The sequence below is a fragment of the Cebus imitator genome, unplaced genomic scaffold, assembly GCF_001604975.1.
Source record: "Cebus imitator isolate Cc_AM_T3 unplaced genomic scaffold, Cebus_imitator-1.0 Scaffold23, whole genome shotgun sequence".
NCBI classification, from domain to species: Eukaryota; Metazoa; Chordata; class Mammalia; order Primates; family Cebidae; genus Cebus; species Cebus imitator.
The window spans coordinates 10,290,345-10,312,569 of record NW_016107338.1 but is presented as its reverse complement, the minus strand read 5'-3'; the positions used below and the strand labels follow the sequence as shown (position 1 = coordinate 10,312,569).

Below are 22,225 nucleotides of genomic sequence, written 5' to 3'. Positions count from 1 at the left end.
GCAAACCTTTAGCTAATTACCTTAACCCCCCCCCAAAAAAAAAAACAGAGAAATCTGAAATTACTAAATTCAGAAATGAAAGTAGGAACATTATTACTAATTCTATAGAAATAAAAAGGATAATATAGTACTATGAACAATTTTATGGCAACAAATTGTCTAACCAGGTGAAATAAACAAATTACTAGAAACACAAAGCCTACTAAAAATAAATCAGAAAGTAATAGACAATCTAAATAGACAGAGAAATAATAAGGAGATTGAATCAGTAATAAAAAATTTCCTGCCAAAGAAAAGCTCTACCCCTGATAGCTTTACTGGTGAATTATATCAAACACTTAGAGAGAAAACAATACCATTTCCTAACTCATTCTATAAGGCCAGTATTACCCTACTACCCAAGTTGGACAATAACAATAAAAAAATAAAAATAAAACCATAGACCAATTTCCCTCACCAATATTAATGCATAAATCCACAACAAAATACTAGCAAACTGAACTCAGCAGCATATTAGTAAGATTATATACCATGACCAAGTAAGATTTATTCTGGGAATGCATAAATGGTTCAACATATGAAAATTAATTAATGTGATATAACTTGAATAGAATGAAGGTAGAAAAACCCACATAATCATCTCAATTGAGGTAGAAAAAACATTTGACAAAATTCAACATCCTTTCACGATAAAACCCTCAACAATCTAGGTTAGAAGAAAACTAACTCAACAATAAAATCTCTATACAAAAAACCCTACCATTCATCAAACTCAGGTGTGAAACACTCAAAAGCTTTTCCTCTAAGATCAGCAACAAGACAAACATGCCCACTTTTACCACATCTATTCAACGTAGTACTGAAAGTTGGATTGGAGGATTTAATATTGTTAGGCTGTTAATTTTACCCAAAAGTGACCAACAGACTCAATGCAATTATATCAAAATTCCTATGTCTTTTATGCAGAAATAGAAAACCATCCTTAAATATACTTGGGTCCCAAGGGACCCCAGATATCCAAAATAATCTTGAAAAAGAAGAATGAAGTTGGAGGACCCATACTTCCTGATTTCAAAACTTTATAAAACTACTGTAAACAAAACAGTGTGGTGTGGCACAAAGACAGACATATAGACCACTGGAATAAAAAAGAAAGTCGGCAAATAAACCCTCCCATATATGGTCACATGATTTTTGATAAAGCTATCAAGAAAAGCTTACCAACGTACTCTGCTACTACCTGCTTAAGATTGCCTGTCTCTGGATACCTTAGCCCAAAGTATTCTTTCACTTACAGAAAAAGAGACTAAACATTTTTCTGTGTGTTTACTTGTCATCTTATTTTGTGACTTGCCTTATTTTTATTTTGTGATGTGCCTGATTGTAATTCTTGCTAGCTTTTTACTGGAGTGTTTTACTTCTTACTTCTTATTGATTCTGTATATTAGGTACATTAACCCTTTGTATGGCATATGGTGAATCTGTTGAACCAACACATGTTATTGAAACTTTGCCCCACTGATTTGAATTGCTACTTTTACTGTACAGTAAATTAATATATATGCATATGAATCTAGTTCTGGGCAATATACCACAGTGATTAGGAGTATGGACTCTGAAACTAGGCTGCCTTAATTCAATTCCAACCTCTCAGGAAGAGACTACTTGGTTGTAAACACCCTAATATCAATAATTACCTAAATTCCAGCATTGTTAATCTGACAAATATATAAATAATATAAAATGAAGTACTATGTAAATATTTGAAAAGTGAATAATATAAAATATATACCAGAAACTCTAGTTATTAAGTCATTACAATATGCTAGATACTTCATATATATTATTAATTCATTTGATACTTAAAACACACTAGGGATTTATGTATTATCATCACCACAGGTAATAAAATGAAAGCAAACATACTTAGGTAAATTACACAAAATTATGCAGTTAGTAAGTGAGAGAGCTCGGAGTTTAATCAACAGGCCCTAAATATAAGAATATTACTATGAGGGTGCTGGAGCTGAGGAAATGGGCCCGAAAGAACCCATCTCTTTGTTTACTTCACACTTGTACCTAGTAGCCTTGTCTCTTCAGTTTATTTTCTACAGTGCAGCCTAAGTGATCATACTCTAAACAAGGAATCAGCAAACTGTGACTTGTCATCCAAGTTCAACCCAAACTAAGAATGGTTTTTGGAAAAGAAATCACAGGAACAGTTTTACGTGACACTTGAAAATTATATTCAAATTTCAATGTCTATATATAAAGTTTTATTGGAATACATCCAAACTTATTTGTGTATGTATTGACTATGCCTGCTTTTGCTCTATAATGGCAGAGTTAAATAGATGCAACAGAGCCCGTATGGCTTGTAAAAAGTCTAAAATATTTGCAACACTTAGCCAGACATGGCACATGCCTGTAATGTTAGCTCCTTTGGAGGCTAAGATGGGAGGATTGCTTGAGTCTAGGAGTTCAAGGTTATAGTAAGCTATGATCACACTACTACATTCCAACCTAGGTGAAAAACTGAGACAAGAAAGAAAAGAAAGAGGAAGGAAGGAAGGGAGGGAGGGAGGGCGGGTGGGCAGGAAATAAGGAAGGAAAGAAGGAAGGGCAGGAAATAAATAAGGGAGGAAGGGCAGGAAATAAGGAAGAAAGGAAGGGAAGTAAGGAAGGAACAAAGGAAGGAAGGAAGGTAGGAAGGGAGGGAAAAAGGGTGGGAGGGAGGAAGGGAAAGGCAGGAAGGCCTGCCTAAAGAATTTGCTACCTGGGCCTTTATAGGAAAAGTTTTCTAGCAAATATATTGATAATATCAATCTTCTGTTTAAAACGATTTAGAAGATTCCTATTGCCTTTGAGATAAATTCTAACTCCTTTATATGGAATGTAAGCCCCTTTAGTCTCTCTGCTTTGTAGCCCTATCAACTTTCTTGTCATGTTGTATGTCTTGTAACTTTTTACTACTGATAATATGCTAGTACAAAATGGACTATTTTCAGGTTAACTGATACAGTTTGTATGATCCCATTGTGATTCATATGTCATTATCTTTAGTCTTTTAGGAAAAGACATCTCAGAGGTAGAAAATCATGTATAAGTAGGAATAGTCTTGTTTATTTTACAAGCTTTTAATTTCAAAAAATGTAATATTTTCCAATCTGTAGTCTATAGAACTCTGGCTAGATGAAATTTAGATAGTAAGAATTAATCTATTAAAAGAATAAATTCTTTTAGACAATTTCTACATGGAAACTTAAATGTATATAGTAGATACATGAGCTTAAATAGAACTTTGAGGCTTTAATGCTCTCAATATTTAGAGCTTCTGTAAAGCAGACCTTTGGGCTATAAATATAGCTATGTATGAAGAGTAACAATGCAGCATTCTAAATAGTGACTGTTTGCTTCTCAAATAAAAAGGATAGTAAAACCATTTCTATACTTCCCTTATTTTAAATTTTCATGTTTTATGTGTAAAAATCATCATGGGTTAGGGTTAGCCTATCAATAGAAAGGCTATTGGATGAAGGAGATTTTATATTGGACACTTTACACTGTTATTGGCTAAACTGAGACTAAAGGCTGAAAAAGGTTAAGATTTGAGAAAAGTTTAGAAGGTATCTTTCATGATTATGTTTATAAATTAATAATTAAATATTAGACATTACAGAACATAATACCTTGAGAGACAAATTTTACCAGGCACCAAACATTTAAATACTCATCTCTTTATATCTTCTCTTGGCTAGAAAAAGATTAAAACTATCGACATAAAAAATAAAGAAATATGCAGAAAATCTTTTATTGGGGTAAGTGGCAAAGGTGAAAAGGTAAAGATAAGGAAAAAAGTCAATGGGGCTGGAAAATCTAAAAAGTGCAATTAATTTTCTGACACTGTGATGTCTGCATGTATAGATTTTGATGAAAATAATAAAATCTTCCCTCAATATAATATGCCTGCTCAATTAGATATCACAAAATGCAGATGATGAACAATAGAATGTTCACACTTTTGAAAGTAATTAGGCTTTTTCATGATCCATAAAAATATAATGGATCATTATTCATGATTTTTCATGATCCATATAATTAATTGAATGATGTACATTTAGAATTTAAATATCAAACTTAATCCAAAGATGACTGATCTAATGTGATGAATGCATAATAATATCTAAAACATCAAAGCTTAAACTACAAAATGTCTTCATTGCGCACAAAATTCAAGAAAAGCACCTTCTAGAAGTATTTCTTGCTTTCAAGAAGCTTCTGCTCTATTGTTTCTGTGACAACAATGAAATTGCTGTCTAACAATGTCTAAACCATCCCAGCTTAATCTAAACTACACAGTGTCTTCATTGTGCAAAAGATTCAGGTAAAAGTGCCTTCTAGAAGTATTCCTTCTTTCAAGGAGCTTTTGTTCTATTGTTTCTGTGAAAACAATGAAGTTGCTGTCTAACAGAATATGCTGGGAAACTAGGAAAGGACTCGTAATTTGTTCATTTGATCTCAACATGGCTCTGTGGTGCAAGACCTTTTAAAACAGAAACCTGATACAGAGTTTCTTTTTTCATAAGAAACTGGTCAGTTTTACTGTTCTGTAGCTAATAAATAGGAGAGCCAGAATGTACCTGATTTTGACCTCTTAGATACACTTTGTACTATGGTTACTTTAAAAATATATGTGAGAACATTCATACTTTGTTACTCTACACTGAAATCTAAGAGACAAACAAAGCACCTTCAAGATTTGTGGGACATGTTTTGCCCTATGTCCTGGATTCTACAGCTTTACTTCAGAGACTGAATTAGAAAGACATTTAAGCTTATTAGATAGATAGGTGTCATCCCCTTGTATCAAGGTACATGAAGAGAAAAGTTCAAGAATTATAAATTCTTAGAAAACATAAAAGATCCATTGGATTCAGCAAGGAAAATGGCAACAAATCAAAAGATACTAGATGGCTATTGACCAGTTTCACGAAGGCAAACCTGCAAGTCAAGATGGAATAATGGTTTCCCACCATGTGTCTAAGACTACAAATGACACTAATCCTTTTTAATGATCACAAAAGCTGACAACTTACTCAGCCTTAGAACTGAAGGCACAAAATCATCTCTGAAAATGACTCACCATAAACAGGTCACGAGCACCAATGTCAACAGCTAGGAGAAATGCCTTTTCAAATCTCTGGTACCTACAAAGCAGAAAAAAATGTTATGTTAGTTGTTAACAAGAATATATAAAAGGAAAGAGCTGTTTACTTAACATATTTGTGTGATACTGTCATTATCCTTCTGATTGGAAAAATATTTTCAAATAGAAGGGATTTGGCTTACTAGGATCTTCCATATGTGAAAAGTTGTTACATTTAGGAGGGGCTGAGGTACAGAGCCTGTGGAGGCCTTACTTTGAAGAATAAACATAACCCCAAGTAGACACTGCTGACTATGATAGCTTAGGAAACATGTTGCCTCTTCTTATTAGTCCTTCTCAGCTACAGAAATCAAAAGGCAATTGTGTTTAATTTTGTGAATGAAGAGTGTCTTGTACTAGAAAGTTTATTGATTCATTATATATTCAGTGGAGGTCGGTTATACTAAGGAAGAGGTCAGAGGATTAGCAAATTGTACAATTTGTCCATGCATTTACTGCAGTGTTGCATTTTTCCCCATTCCATTGTAACTATTCTGGCAATACTAATTATCCATTTTCTTTTTCATTTCTTTTTTAATACAGGGCCTCACTCCGTCACCCACACTGAAGTGCAGTGGTGCAATCATGGCTCACTGCAGCCTTGACCTCCAGGGCTTAGGTGATCCTCCTACCTCAGTCTTCCAAGTAATTGGGACTGTAGGCGTGCACCAATACGCCCAGATATTTTTTTGTATTTTTCATAGAGGTGGGGTTTTTGCCATGTTGCTCAGGCTGGTCTCAAACTCCTGGGCTCAAGCAAACCACCAACCTCAGCATCTCAAAAGCACTGAGATTACAGGCATGAGCCATTGTCATCCATCTTCTTAGGATCAAACTTAAAGATAAATTCTCATCTTGCGTGTCCTTTTGGTCATATCTAATTCTATAAACGGCCCTTCCTTGAAACCCTCTCCTACCTTGGCTTGCCCTGCTTTCCTTAATTTTTTGTTTTCCCTTCCTTAGATTGTGTTCTTCTCAGTCTCCTTTGCTGGTTCATTTTTCTCTGCCTCCCCATGAAATCAGTATTCTATGATCTTCTTTTATTTTACCCACTCTCTCCAATCTCCTCAATAACCTTATCACTCCCCGGACATTGTTAATCAATTATCAGTGGCTTATAAATCTATATCTCTGGGATCCATATCTTCTCCGAGCTCCAAATTATTATTTCAAGGCACCTCAAAGCTAAGATGTCTAACACGTTCACTGAAACATCAATTTGGCAATCATATAGGGGAAACTGAAATTGGAGAGAGTGAAATTAACAGGGATAAGTTAGGATGTGCTCTTCCTTCCAGGTGAGAGGTAATGATAGACAGTAGACAGTAGATGGTAATGATACATAGTAAAATAAAAAAAACTGGAAGCATGGTGAAACAGAAATAGCAAAAGGAGACTCCCAACTAGATTGTTTATAGAATATAGAACCTAGTTAAAGTACATTAAAGTACATCACAGGACTATGAAAGGAAAGTAAGTAAATACCAAGGGGGCCATATTCTAAATAAAAAAATAACCAATTAAGCAAAATCCCTTTATAGAATCACAGTGAGGACTCCTCAGCAGACAACAACTAAGGGGGAAAACAGGGCAGAACTACTTACAGGGCCATTCCCTTAGGAGATGAGTCTGAACAAAACTCAAGTTAAAGCTGATAAGCTCAGACTGCTGATTAAGCCAAGTACAAGAGCTAAACCCAAGAATTCTGATTAAGCCAAGGGCTAAAAGAGACCCAAGTTAGTAGTGCCCCTAACTTTCACAGAAACAAATAAATAAATTCATGTCTAGATTAAAGCCCTTCTAATAGAGGCCCTCAATGATTAACATAAATTAAAATCAAACAAGTATGAGTTCACAATCAATGATCATCAAAAACATAAGAAAATGAGGCACTATAACTAAAAATTAGAAAAATAACCAATTTACATCTCCAAGGATTTCAGATAATTGAATTGTTAAAGTAGGCATATAAAATAATTCAATATAAATATTTAAAGAAAGAAATGAGGGAGTCATGAAAATAAGCACGTAATATCATACAATAAAGAATCAGGTTAATATTTTAAAGAATAAAATAGAACTTTTAGAAATAAAAGAATTAATAACTGAAGTTAAATAATTAGACACTTTTTTTTTTTTTTTTAAATTGGGTCTTGCTCTGTTACCCAGGCTGGAGTGCAGTGGCTTGATTATAGCTCTCTATGGCCTCAACCTTTTAAGTACCTCAAGTCTCTTAGGAGACCTTGAATCTCCTAAATAGCTGTGACTGTATACAAGCATGTGCCACGTGCTGGAGTAATACGTTTTTTTTTTTGTAGATGTGAGGTTTCATTATGTTGCCCAGGCCGGATTCAAATCCATGGGCTCGAGTGATCTTCCTGCCTCGGCCTCCCAAAGTGCTGGGACAATGGGTGTGAGCCCCACTGTGCTCAGTCAATTTGACACATTTGAAGAAAGAATTGGTGAAGTAAAAGTGCATAAATTATGTATAAGTCAGGAACTACTCGGAATGTTACACAGAGAAAATAGAGATTAAAAATATAAAGACAGCTAAGCAAATTAAAGAATATGAAAAAGTCTATTATGACTACACAGGGGATTAAGTTAATGGATAAGAATTTCCAGACATGATAAATGATATGAGACAATCAGCACAAAAGAAACAATGTATATCAGGCAGGATAAATAAAAACAATATTTAAAATATTCACATTTGTAATGGAAATGCAGAACTGAACAAAAAATGAAAATTAGGCCAGGCAAGGTGGCTCACGCCTATAATCTCAGTACTTTGGGAGGCTGAGGTGGGTGGAGCACCTGAGGTCAGGAGTTTGAGATCAGCCTCGCCAACATGGTGAAACCTCATCTATACTTAAAAAAAAAAGAAAAATTAGCTGGGAGTGGTGGCGGGTGCCTGTAATCCCAGCTGCTCAGGAAGCTGAGGCAGGAAAATCACTTGAATCTGGGAAGAAGAGGTTTGAGTAAGCTGAGATTGTGCCACTGCACTCCAGCCTGGGCCAGAAGAGTGAAACCTGGTGTCACAAAAAAGAAAAANAAAAAAAAAAAAAAAAAAAAAAAAAAAAAAAAAAAAAAAAAAAAAAAAAAAGAAAGAAAATTTATATGGAACCAAAAAAAAGCCTGAATACCCAAAGCAATTCTAAGCAAAAAGAACAAAGTTGGAAGCATCAAATTATACACTTCAGATTCCTACAAAGCCACAGTAAACAAAACAGCATGGTAATGGTACAAAAACAGACACATAAACCAATGGAACAGATTAAAGAACTTAGTAAAAAAGCCAAACACCTGCAACCGACCTTCTGATCTTTGACAAGGTAGACAATAGCAGCAATGGGAAAAATGACTTCTTATTTAATAAATGGGGCTAGAATAACTGAATAGTCATATACAGATGACTGAACTAGGCCCCTTCCTTTCAATATATAAAAAAATCAATTAAAGATGAATTACAGACTTAAATGTAAAACCTTAGAAGAAAACCTAGGAAATATAATTATGACATAGCCCTGGCAAAGATGTCATGACAAAGACTCCACAAGCAATTGCAAGAAAAACAAAAAATTGACGAATGGGAAGACCTAATTAAACTAAAGAGCTTCTGCGGCCATGCGTGGCAGCTCATGCCAGTAAACCCAGCACTTTGGGAGGCCAAGGAGTGTGGATCATGAGGTCAGGAGTTCAAGACCAGCTTGGCCAAGATGGTGATACCCCGTCTCTACTAAAAATACAAATACTAGCCAGGCATGGTCACGGGCCTCCTGTAATCCCAGCTATTTGGCAGGCTATGGCAGAGAATTGCTTGAACCCGGGAGGTGGAGGTTGCAGTGAGCCAAGATCACACCACTACACTCTAGCCTGGGTGACAGAGTGAGACTCTGTCTCAAAAAGAAACAACAACAACAACAACAACAAAAAGCTTCTGCATAGCAAAAGAAACTATCAAGAAAGTAAACAGACAACCTACAGAATGGGAGAAATACTCACCAACTATGCATTTGACAAAGGTCTAATATCCAGAAACTATAAAGAAGTTAAACAAATTAACAGGCAAAAACTTACAACCCCATTAAAAAATGGGTAAAGGATATGAACAGACACTTCTCAAAGTAAGACAAGCACTTAGCCAACAAGCATACGGGAAAATCACTGATCATTAGAGAAGTGTGAATCAAAACCACAATGAAATACCATCTCATTCCACTCAGAATGGCTATTTTATTAAAAAGTCAAAAAACAGCAGATCCTGGCAAGGGTGCAGAGAAAAAGGAACACATATACACTGCTGGTGGCAATGTAAATTAGTTCTGCCACTGTGGAAAGCAGTTTGGAGATTTTTCAAAGAATTTGAAAAGAAATGTTATTCAACCCAGCAATCCCATTACTGTGTATATACCCAAAAGAATATAAATTGTTCTACCATAAATATGTGATGTGTATGTTCATTACAGCACTATTCACAATTGAAAAGACATAGAATCAACCTAGATGCCCATCAGGGGTTGACAGGATAAAGAAACTGTGGTATATATACACCATGGAATACCATCTAGTCATACCAAAGAAAGAGATCATGTCATTTGCAGCAACACTGATAGAGTTGCTGGCCACTATCCTAAAAGAATGAATGACATGCAATTTACCTTTGTAACAAACCGGCTGATGTACCCTTGAACCTAAAAGTGCAAGAAACCAAAATAACTTATACATAAAATTAAAAAAAAAGAAAAAGCTGCCAGAGAGAAGATATATCATCTACAAAGGAACTACAAATAGGCCGATCCTAGACTTCTTACTGGCAAGAACAGGAGGTAGAAAACAGTGAGAAACTATCTTCAAATTATGGAGCAAGAATAAGCATCACGTCTCTGAGCAGAGACTCCTCCAATTTGTCGATTTTTGTTTTTGTTACAATTGCTTGGGAAGTCTTTGTCACGGTGCCTTTGCCAGGGCCTATGTCCAGATCAACATTTCCTGGGTTTTCTTCCAAGTTTTTTTATAGTTTTAGGTTTTCCATTTAAGTATCTAATCCATCTTGAGTTCATTTTTGCATATGGTGAAAGGAAGGGGCCTAGTTTCAATCTTCTGTATGTACAAAAATTCTAAACTTGGATGTACTTAATAGGTTCAAAAATGTATAAAGCAAAACAATGGAATTAAAACAAACGATCAGCCTACCATCACTGTGTGAGACTTCAAGAGTTATCTCTGAATTTTTGCTAGTCTAAGCAGTGAAAAAATTAGGAAAGAAATAGAGGTCTTAAACAACATAATTACAAAGCTATGTTTACTGGACACATAGAACTTAAATCAGAGAACCTTAAATCTTAAATTAGAGAATACAAATTTTTCTCAAGCACAAAATTATATTATGAAGTATATAAGCATGGGGGACTATAAAATTATATTATGAAGTAAAAAAGCATGTCTCAATACATTCTAAAGATTATAATTAATCCATCCACAATGTAATAAAGTTTGACAAAAAGATAAGCAATATATTCACATGTACTTAGGAATGAAAGTCATTAGTCAAAGAAGAAATCATAATAGAAATTTAAAAATACTTAAATATATACAAAAACACTTGAGCAAATGAAGCATTTGAAGGGAAATCTATAGCTTTAAGTGCTTATATTGAAAAGAAGTTTCAAAATTGATGAACTAAATATCCAATCTAATAATTTAGAAAAACAACAGTAGAATAATCTCAAGGAGGCACTGGAATAACATGTTTGAAGTACTGAAAGTAAGATGAAACACACACAAAATTTTATATGCAGCAAAGAGTCTTTCACAAATGAAGGCGTAATAAAGACATATTCAGGAACTAAGAAAATTTATCACAAGTAGAACTACACCATAAAAAAAACTAAAAGAAGCTCTTTAAACACCAGATGGAAATGCAGATATTCAAGAAAGAATGAAAAGTAGGAGAAATGGTAAATACCTGGGCAAATATAAAGAACTCCATGACCTTTATTTCTCTAACATACACTTGTCAGTTAAAAGCGAGAATTATAAAATTTTTTGCGGGTTATAACATGTAGGTAATGTATATGGCAACTGTGGCATACAGGATGTGGTAAGGTGGGTAAATGAATCGATTCAGCTCATTGCAAGATTTCTACATTTCACATGAAGTGGACTATGTGAAGATTTCTACATTTTAATTCTAAGTGGACTGTAGAACACTAAAGATATATAATGTAACTCCTACAGCAACCATCAAAAAAACAGTGCAAGTAGGTATGACTAGAAAAGCAAGTAGGTATGACTAAAAAAGCAACTAGATAAATTTAAAAGTCTGAAAAATATTCAAATAATCCAAAGAAGAAAGGAAAGGAGGAGTGAATAAATGAAAATTAGAATGTAAAAACAGAAAACAAATAAAATGGTAGACTAAATTCCAACTACATTCATAATTACATTAAATGTTAATGAACTGAACATTCCAATTGAAAGACAAAGACTGTCACAAGGCATAAAATAGCAAGAATCAAACATAAGCTGTTTGTAAGAAGTCCACTGTAAAAATACAGATAGTTTGAAAGTACATAAACAGAAAAAAATATGAAAAGGCTAGAATGGCTATAATTATCAGATGTAATAGACTTTAAAAACAGTATTAAAGGAGGGGCAGTTCATAAGGATAAAAACATCAATTCATCAGGAAGACCTATAACAATCCTGAGTGTGAATATCTTAAATATACAAAGCAAAAAAAGGTAACAGAATTAAAGAAGACAATTATATTAACAGTTGCTTTTAGCACTCCTCAATCAGCAAATGATATAAAGTTAAAAAAATAAAGTAATAGACGATCTCTATCTTCATAGAACATCAGTCTGAAGTACTGAAAGGAAGTGTGTCTCTATTATCAGTGTGTATTGTATATACATACACACACACACATATATGTATATACAAAAATAAAAAATAAATAGATGAACTCTATCTTCATAGAACAATATCAGTCTGAAGTACTAAAAGTGTGTCACTATCAGAGTGTATATTGTGTGTGTGTATATATATATATATACATACACACACACACACACACACACACACACACATATATGCTTTGATACAGTGTATGTGTAAACATATATACACACTCAGTGTGTGTGTATGTATATATCACCACCACATGAGAACTCCTTATTGATTGTTACTTTGCTCATTTATTTCTTCATTTTTGTCTCTTTGACCAGTCTTAGACTGAAAATGTTACATGCAAATTAACTACTAGTTTGCTTTTGTCTGTTTCTCCTTATCCTCCTACAATTTCTGCTTTATGAAGATTCCCATCATTTTATTTGGTAAACTGACATAATTTTTATTACTATGAAAGGTAGCCCACAGCATTGTAGAATTACTCTCTTTGTTCTGTTTAATAATCTGTGGCATAATTCTGTCTTGTCATATACTATATAAAAATCCCTGCTTAGTTTGTATTTTTTGCCATGAAGCAACTTTGCTTTTTAAAAAATTGTTTTGATTTTGTATTTGTTTGTATTTAGGAATGTTCACATTTTTATAAACTCAATAAGCATGTATAATTAAATGTAATTTTCTTGGGCTCCTTCTTCTTATACTTCTATTGTCTACTTTTTACATGTCACTTTACTGAGATATTGTGATAAGAACACTTAAGATGTAGCCTGTTAGCAAATTTTTAAGTACATAATACAGTATTTGTTAATGATAGGCATTATGCTGTATGTTAGATCTCTAGGTCTTACTCATCCTGCATATCCGAAACTTTGTGCTCTTTGACCAACACCTGTTGCTCCCCCTACCACTGGTCCTGGCTATAACTATTCTACTCCATGCTTCTATGAGTCTGACTTTAGATTCCTCATATGAGTGGAGTAAGTCATATTTGTCCTCTGTTCCTGGCTTATTTTACTGAGCAAAATGTCCTCCAGGTTCATCCATGTTGTAATTTCTTTTATTTTATAAGGCAAAATGATACTCTATTTATATGAATACATTTTTTTTGCAAATAAATTGCTTTTATTGATTATACGGCAATATAAGCAAATGATACAGATGGTATTAACAGAAATTTGTAAAAATTAGAATTCTATTTCATTCTGCTAAAAATTAGAGATTGACTTTTCCTAATTTGTCTTGCAAATGAAGTTGGTACTGTGAATTTTATTATTTTGGTTTTGTATATCCATGTTTCTCTATTTTTTCATTATTACCCTTTCCCCAAAGGCCTTTGTATTTAAACAATTTTTAAATGTGACATATCCAAATTTTTCAGTGCTGACTTAATTTTTTTATACCCTTTGCCCATCATCTCTCCTTTTCCAGAATGCCTCATTTCAGCTAGCTTTATGGTAACCACCATCCTATTCTGTAACACCATGAGTGCAACTTTTTTTAGATTATACATATAAGTGGGATCATGCAGTCTTTTTTTTTTTTTTTTTTTGAGAGAGAGAGAGAGTCTCGCCCTGTCACCAGGCTGGAGGGCAATGGTGTGATCTCAGCTCACTGCAACATCTGCCTCCCAGGATCAAGTGATTCTCCTGCCTCAGCCTCTCAAGTAGCTAGGGCTACAGGTGCGCACCATCGTGCCCAGCTAATTTTTGTATTTTCAGTAGAGACGGGGTTTTATCATATTGGACAGGATGGTCTTGATCTCTTGATCCACCCACCTTGGCCTCCCACGGTGCTGGGATTATACGTGTGAGCTACTGCACCCAGCCAATCATGCAATCTTTTTGTGTCTGGCTTATTCACTTAGCAAAATGTCCTCCAGGTTCTTTCATATTGTTGTAAATAACAGGATTTCCTTCTTTTTAAAGGCTGAATAATATTCCATTATATATTTATGTTGTTTCTGTATCGACAACATTTGAGGGAAAATTAGGTTGTTTCCATATTTTGACTGTTGGGAATAATGCTGCAATGAGCATGAGAGTATGGATGTCTCTTCAAGATAGTAATTTTATTTCCTTTAGACATATACCCAGAAGTAGGATTTCTGGACCATATGATAGTTTTTTAATACTTTTAGAAACCTTTATACTGTTTTCCACAGAGGCTATATCAGCTAACGTTCCCACCAAAAATGGTATCCTTTTATCCACATTCTTGCCAGCCACTTATTACCTTTTGACTTTTTGGTTAGGAGGTATCGTAACAGATGTAAGGTATTAGCTCTTTGTGCTTTGATTTTCATTTCCCTGATGATTACTTATGTTCAGCATCTTTTCATATACCCATTGGACATGTGTATCTTCTTTGGAAAGATGTTTATTCAGGCCCCTTGCCCGTTTTAAAATTTGGTTATTTGCTATGGGGTTGTATGAGTTCCTTATATATTTTGGATATTGACCTCCTTCCCAGGTATATGGTTTTTAAATATTTTCTCTCATTCAGTTGATTGCCTTTCATTTTGCTAATTTTTTTTTTCTTTGCAGCATAGGAACTTTTTAGTTTCATGTAGTTCCATTTCTTTTTTTCTTTTGTTGCCTATGATTCTTACATCAAATCTAAAAACTCATTGCCAAGACCAATAGCAAGGAACTTTCTCTCTTTGTTTTCTTCTACCAGTTTTAGTTTCAAGGTTTTCTGTTTAACTCTTTAATCCATTTTAAGTTAACTTTTCTGTATGGTAGAAGAGAAGCATCCCTCTTAGAACTGCTTTTGCTGTATCTAGTTACATTTTGGTATGTTGCATGTTTCACTATGTTTTGGTATGTTGTGTGTTCCATCCTTAGGATGCATATGTTCAGTTTCCCAGGGCTTTTTTTTTTTTTTTGAGACAGGGTCTTGCTTTATCACCCAGGTGGGAGTACAGTAGCGCTATCATGGCTCACTGCAGTCTCAACCTCCCAGGTTCAAGGATCTTCCCACCTCAGCCTCCCAAGTAGCTACAACTACAGGTGTGCATGCCCAGCTAGTTTTTGTATTTTTAGTACAGGCAGAGTTTCACCCTCTTCTCCTAGCTGATCTTTAACTCTTGAGCTCAAGAAATTCATCCGCCTTGGCCTCCCAAAGTGCTGGGATTACAGGCGTAAGCCATCATGCCCAATTATTTTAAAGCCATCAGCCACATTTTTTTAAAGACAGATTTGACACCATGCAGAATAGCTTGGGAAGATTTTGTAGTCATTGCATCAGTGTTCTCTTATTGGTAGGATAATGTATTAACTTGATTATTTTTACGCTTTCGAAATGATTTAATGCTTTGGCCTGGAGACTGGGAGGATATATTATCTTTAAAGTTTGTTTTACTAAGATATTTCATGGAACAGTCTGACTGTTTGGGTTAATTTTCCAGGTACACTGTTAGTTCTTTCAATATTTACATTCAAGTCATTTATTTCAGGACAGATACCTTGAATATTTTAAATCACCTCTTGAGACATAATTCATTTATAATAAAATTCACTCATTTTAAGTCCATAGTGCAAGGGATTTAGATGAATGTATAGTTATATTACAATAACTACAATCAAGATAAATGTTTTTAAAATCCTGTCAAAAACAGTATCCATGTGCTATTTGCAGTAAATGCCCTTAGTTTACTCACCTTCAGGCTTTGGAAACAATTGATCCATCTGGTTTCTCTCACTATACTTTTGCTTTTTTTCCTAGCATGTCATGTGCAATATCAAACAGAATACAGTCCAAACTGTATCGGGCTTTGCTTTTTTTCAAGAATATCATAAATGGAATAACAAAGAATGTATTGTTTTTATTTTTCTTTTCATAAATCTTTGGAGATTCATCTATTTTGTTCAGGTATGTAGTTTTAAAAAAATGGAATAGCATTAATCAACAGTTTGTTTATACATTTCTCAATTGGTGGTCATCTGAGACGTTCCTATTTGGGCCTGTTATTAATAATGGTGCTTTAAGTATTCATGTATAAGTTCTTGTATGGAGATATGTTTTCAGTTCTCTTAGCAGGGGAGATACATATATATGTTTATTTACATTTATATATTCTAACCATTCTAATCATATTCTAATAATTCTAATCATATAATTAGAATGGTTAGAATGTACACATGTAACTCTCTCCCCCTAAGAGAAATATATTTACATGTATAATTAGAATGGTTAGAATTGTTAGGTAATATGGTAAATGTATTTTTAACTTAAAAGGAACTGCTGAACAATGCTCCAGTGTAGTTATAACATCTTATGTACCCAAGAGCAACAAAGAAAATTTCTAGTATATCCACATCCTCCCTAGTGTGATATTGTGCCAGAATTGCTAGCCTTTGCTTACTGGTAATAACTAAAATAAGCAGCCCAGGATAACTAAGATCTGTGTGTAAACAAATGCTTATCTTGACTTCTGTAAACCACTGAAGTAACAAACAGAATGACAGAAGTCCCCTGGCCCTTGGAATGTCCGGACCCCCGCCCCTGTCTCCGCCCGGGAGGTGAATTACAGAATCCCCTGGACCTTGGAATGTCCGAAACCTTTTCATCCCCATCCCCGCTCCTCACCCCCACTCCCAAGGTGGTTTTTCGGGTATAAAAAGTCTCGGCACCCTCCTTTTGACGCCACAGGTTGGAGAGACGTGAGTCCTCTGTGGTCGCTGGCATAATAAATGACCCTGCAATCTGGCATACTTTTGTCTTGGTGCTAACTTTCTACGCTCGATCCAGTACAACATTAGCACTTGTTATTATTTGTCTTTTAAATTTTATCCTTCTAATAGTTCCTGGCATAGTGGCTTCTCATTATATGTAAAACATGCTTCTCTGATGACTAATGATGTTGAACATTGTACAAGTGCTACCTAGACATCCATATTTTTTCTTTGGTAATGTGTCTCTTCAAATCCTCTGTCCATTTTTTATTGAGTTAGTTTACTGTTAAGTTGTAACAATTCTTTATATATGCTGGTTACAATACTCTAATCAGATACTGTTTTATCAGACACATATACTGAGAATATTCTCAGTTTGTGGCTTTCCTTTTCATTTCTTAATGGTGTCCTTTGAAGAGCAGGAGTTTCCAATTTTGATGAACATGTCTATTTTATTCTTTAATTATATTTTCCTTATTTGATTTTGTAGAGACGGGGTCTCACTCTGATACCCAGGTTGATCTGGAACTCCTGGCCTCACATAATCTTCCCACCTCAGCTTCCCAAAGCACTGAGATTACAGGTATAACCACACTCCACCTGTTTTTTCCATGTTATATCTAAGAAATATTTATATCAAAATCATTATGTTTATCTTTGATCTACTTTTCCTGAAGATCTACAGTTTTACCTCTTATATTTAGGCTTGTGATGACCCATTTCAAGTATATTTTGTATTGGTATGAGAACAGAATTATTTTTCTTTTTTTTGGCCCACACAGATATCCAATTGTTTTAGCATCATTTATTGAAAAGATTACTTGTTTGAGGACTAAGCTCTTATTTTTTTTATCTTGACCAAATACCTCAGGGGCCTGAGGAGTCATGCCCTACAGACTAAATTCCCATCAGATGGGTTTTATTTAACCCCGTATATCATGACTTACTTTCCAATCTGACTCTGGCATAACAAGGAGGAAAATCAAAATGTTTTACCACAAAATATATTTCCTTGCCGTACCTTGACTGCCCTGCAGTCTCCTATGGGAAAAATCCACATTCTGTAGAGAATCCCTTTTCCCCTTTATTCCCCTTCCTTCCTTTTCAGATCCAGGAGATAATCAACTAAGAGCTAGGCACCCTTTTAAGTTCTCTAAAAAACATTTTATGACCTGCTGTTTCTGAAGTCTGCTATCTGGGAGATTCCTTTGCACAATAAAACTTGGTCTCCACAATCCTTTATCTTAACTTGAACATTTCCTTTCTATTGATTCTAGGTCTTCAGATAAACTCAACCAATTGTCAGCCAGAAAATGTTTAAATTTACCTATAGCCTGGAAGCTCCTGCTTTGAGTTGTCCCACCTTTCTGAATCAAACCAATGTATTTCTTAAAGTATTTGATTAAGTCTCATGCCTCCCTAAAATGCATAAAACCAAGCTGTACCACGACCACCTTGGGCACATGTTCTATAGACCTCCTGAGAGCTGTGTCATGGCCATGTTCACTCACATTTGCCTCAGAATAAATCTCTTAAAAAATATTTTACAGAATTTTACTCTTTTTGTCAACACATTCTACATAGAATTATCCTGACAAAGTAGTAAAAACTCACTTGTAATAAGTTTTGAAATCAGGAAGGATGAATATACAAACTTTGTTCTTTTTTAAGATTGTTGGGGGTATTTCGTAACTTCATGGGAATTCCCTATTTTTGAAAAAACAAAAACAAAATCATTGGAATTCTGGGAGGGGTACCAATAAATCTGTGAATTACTTTGTTCAAAATTGCCAGCTTAACAATACCAAGTCTTTTAATCCACAAACATCGGGTGTTTTTACATTTATTTAAGTCAATTTCTTTCAGGAATGTTTTATAGCTTTCAGTGTTTATGTCTTTCACCTTGTGAATCTCAAATATCTGAGTCAGGTGTCAGTCAATTTAGAAAGTTTATTCTGCTAAAGTTGAGGATGCACACCTATGACACAGCCTCAGAAAGTCCTGACAACATGTGCTCAAGATGGTCAGAGCACAGTTTGGTTTCATACATTTTAGGGAGACATGAGACATCAATCAACATATGTAAGATGAACACTGGTTCAATCCAGAAAGGCAGGACAACTTGAAGCAAATGTGAGACAACTGGAAATGGGGAGGGGACATTCAGGTCACAGGTAGACAAGAGACAAATGGTTGCATTCTTTTGACCTTCTGATTAGCCTCTCCAAAGGAGGCAGTCAGATATGCATTTATCTGAGAGAGCAGAGGGGCAACTTTGAATTCTGCCCTAAGCAGTTCCCAGCTTGACTTTTCTCTTTAGCTTAATGAGTTTGGGGCCCCAGGATTTATTTTCTTTTCACAACCTCCTTGGTTATAGTTACTGCTAGTGTGAAACAAAAAATAAATCTTGGGACCCAAACTCACTAAGCCAAAGGGAAAAGTCAAGTGGAAACTGAGTCACACGAACCTGCCTCCAATTTTATTTCTAAATAAGACAGCTACAAAGATTTTTAAAAGCTATAGACCTCCTTCACAATTTGACCACAGGGCCCCAAGATCTTTACCCTAAAACACTGCTGTTGAATTTCACCGTGACAACGTAAATTGATAGCTTATCTTCACAGGTAAGGGAAAAAGGACAGAACTTAAAGTCAGCCCTCTGCTCCCCAGACACAAATGCATATCTGATTGCTTCCTCTGCTCTATGTTTATCTCATGTTAAAATGCAGATTTAATGAGCTAGATGCCTAAGTAGCTATTCCTCTACCCCTTTCACATGTACACGGGTGATCAAAGACTCACAAGAATGCAACCCTTTGCCTCTTATCTACCCATGACCTTTTAAAATTTCTTCCTCTTTCACCAATACCTGCCCTTTTCCCTTTAAATACTAAAGTCCCTAGACCCTCTTTGTAAAAAAGCAGGGACCACAGTTTTTCCTGTGAATCTGTGTTCTTTCCTGGGCATCTCCTTAACTGTGGCAAATAAACCTCCTAAAATGATTGAGATTCTCCTTGGTCATTTTATTTACATTAGGTATTTTATTCTTTTGGATGCTATTGTAAATAGAATGAACCTTTTTCTTTAAAGACAGAGTCTCACTCTGTCACCCAGGCTGGAGTGCAGTGGCACGATCTCAGCTCAGTGCAGCCTCTGCCTCTGGAGTTCAAGTGATCCTCCCATATCAGCCTCCCAAATAGCTGCAATTACAAGTGCCCACCACCACACCTAGCCAGGATTTCTTAATTTCCTTTTTAAACTGTTCATTGATGGTGTAGAAAAATGCTACTGTTTTTGCGCGTTGATCTTGCATCCTGCAACCTTGCTGAATTCATTTATTCAGTCTAATAGTCAGAGGAGTGTGAACCAGAACAACTCCATCTTAAGTAGGAGCTGGCTAAAATGAGGCTGAAACCTACTGGGCTGCATCCCAGAGAGTTAAGGCATTCTAAATCACAGGATGAGATAGGTCAACACAAAATACAGGTCATAAAGACCTTGCTAATAAAACAGGTTGCAGTAAAGGAGCCAGACAAAATCCACCAAAACCAAAATGGCAACTGTTAGGCCTCCAAGTCCAGGACTGGCCATTTTAGCCTTGGTGACCCACACATATACTTCTGGATGGTCTCCAGGAGCCAGAAAGTCTGAAGTGGCCACAAACAACCAGGCGGCCACAGTAAGAAGTAAAACAACTTGTTCCTGCCTCAACTAATTGCTGCAACCTGCATCCATTGTTCCTCTTCAGCCTTGCAAAAATCCGCCCCCCTATCCCCAGACACTGGGTTTCTCAAGACCCCCACCCCGTAACTATGTAATCTACCACACCCTACCCTCTGACTGCAACTGATACTCCCCATCCTATGATCATGCCTGCTTGTAATAAATGACCCTTACCCTTGTGATCATACTCCGCACTCTTATGATCATGCCTGTTTGTAATAAATGATCCCTCCCTTGTGATCATGCATCCCATGATGCCCTTCCCCTCCCCAAAATAGATTACTGATCCCTACCCTTGTAGTCATACATCTTGTGACATCCTCCCCTCCCTCCCCAAGACAGATTACCACCTTTAGCTGACCATTTGCCCCAACCTATATAACCAATCCCCTCTCCTACCCTCTTTGCCTAATTCCTTTCTCAGACTTGGCCCACTTGCAACCAAGCATGAAATAAATGGCCTTGCCCACACAAAGCCTGTCTGGTGGTCTCTTTATGTGAGTGACCTGCATGATAGCAATGAGAGTGACTTCTAGACGTCCTCAATGCTACACTTTCACCAGTACCATGACAGTTGATAAATGCCATGGCAACGTCAGGAAGGTAACCTATATGGTCAAAAAAGAAGAGGCAAGAATAATCCACCCCTTGTTTAGCATTTCATCAAGAAATAACCATAAAAATGGGCAACCAGCAGCACTCAGGGCTGCTCTCTCTGGAGTAGCCGTTCTTTTATTCCTTTACTTTCTCAATAAACTTGCTTTTACTCTGTGATGCAGACTCTCCCTGAAATCATTCTTGCACAAAATCCAAGAACCTCTCTTGGGGTCTAGATCAGGACCCCTTTCCTGTAACATAATGGTTTTTACGTGGACTCTCTGGAATTTTCAGAATAGAATCATGTCATTTGCAAATATAGTTTTTCTTCTCTTTTTCCAATTTAGGTGCCATTTCTTTCTATTGTTTTACCTAATTGCCCTGACTAGGAATTCGAAAACAATATTGAACAGTAGTGGTGAAAGTAGACATCCTTATCTTGTTCCCGGTATTAGGCAGAAAGCACTCAGTCTTCTGCCATTGAACATAAGGGTTTTCCACAAAAGGCCTTTATCACGTTGAGGAAGTTCATCTCTATTCTTAGTTTTCCGAGTTTGTAACATGAATGGGTACTGAATGTGGTCGCTTTCCTGGCATCAATTAAGATTATTGTATGGGTTTTGTCCTTGCTTCTACTCACGATTGACAGATTTTCTTATGTTGAAACACACTTATATTCCTGGGATAAATCAACCCATTAGGTTATTGATTTCAGACCTCTACTTTTGAAAATTTTTATTGAGGTAAAATATACATATAAAAGTTACCACCTTTACTACTTTTACATGTACAGTTCAGGGCTAATAAATACATTTATAATCTTTATTTTTCCCCCTTTATCCTCCTCCTTACCCTTCCTGGCCTCTGGTAAACCACCAATCTACTCTCTATCTTCATGAGAGTCACTTGTTAAGATTCCACTTATGAGTGAGAACATGCAGTATTTGTCTTTCTGTGCTTGGCTTATTTCACTTAACATTATGACCTCCAGTTCCATCTATATTGTGGCAAATGACATGAGTTTGGGTTTTTTTTTTTTTTTGATGGCTGAATAATATTTCATTGTGTATATATACCACATTTTCTTTATCCATTCATCCATTAATGGGTA

At 35.6% G+C, this 22,225-nt stretch overlaps 1 protein-coding gene across 12 annotated transcripts in view; it reads right to left on the bottom strand.

Moving 5' to 3' along the window:
* The window catches only part of LOC108299718 (WD repeat containing planar cell polarity effector), a 510,874-nt gene that overhangs the window by 199,030 nt on the left and 289,619 nt on the right, over positions 1-22,225 (bottom strand). For all 12 annotated transcript variants that reach the window (XR_005199011.1, XR_005199010.1, XM_017522162.2 and 9 more), the window contains one exon: positions 5,144-5,207. Coding sequence is in view for 10 of the 12 variants with exons in the window: in XM_017522162.2 (XP_017377651.1) it covers positions 5,144-5,207 (64 nt within the window). In the remaining 2 variants the exon portion in view is untranslated. The remainder of the gene's footprint in view (positions 1-5,143; positions 5,208-22,225) is intronic.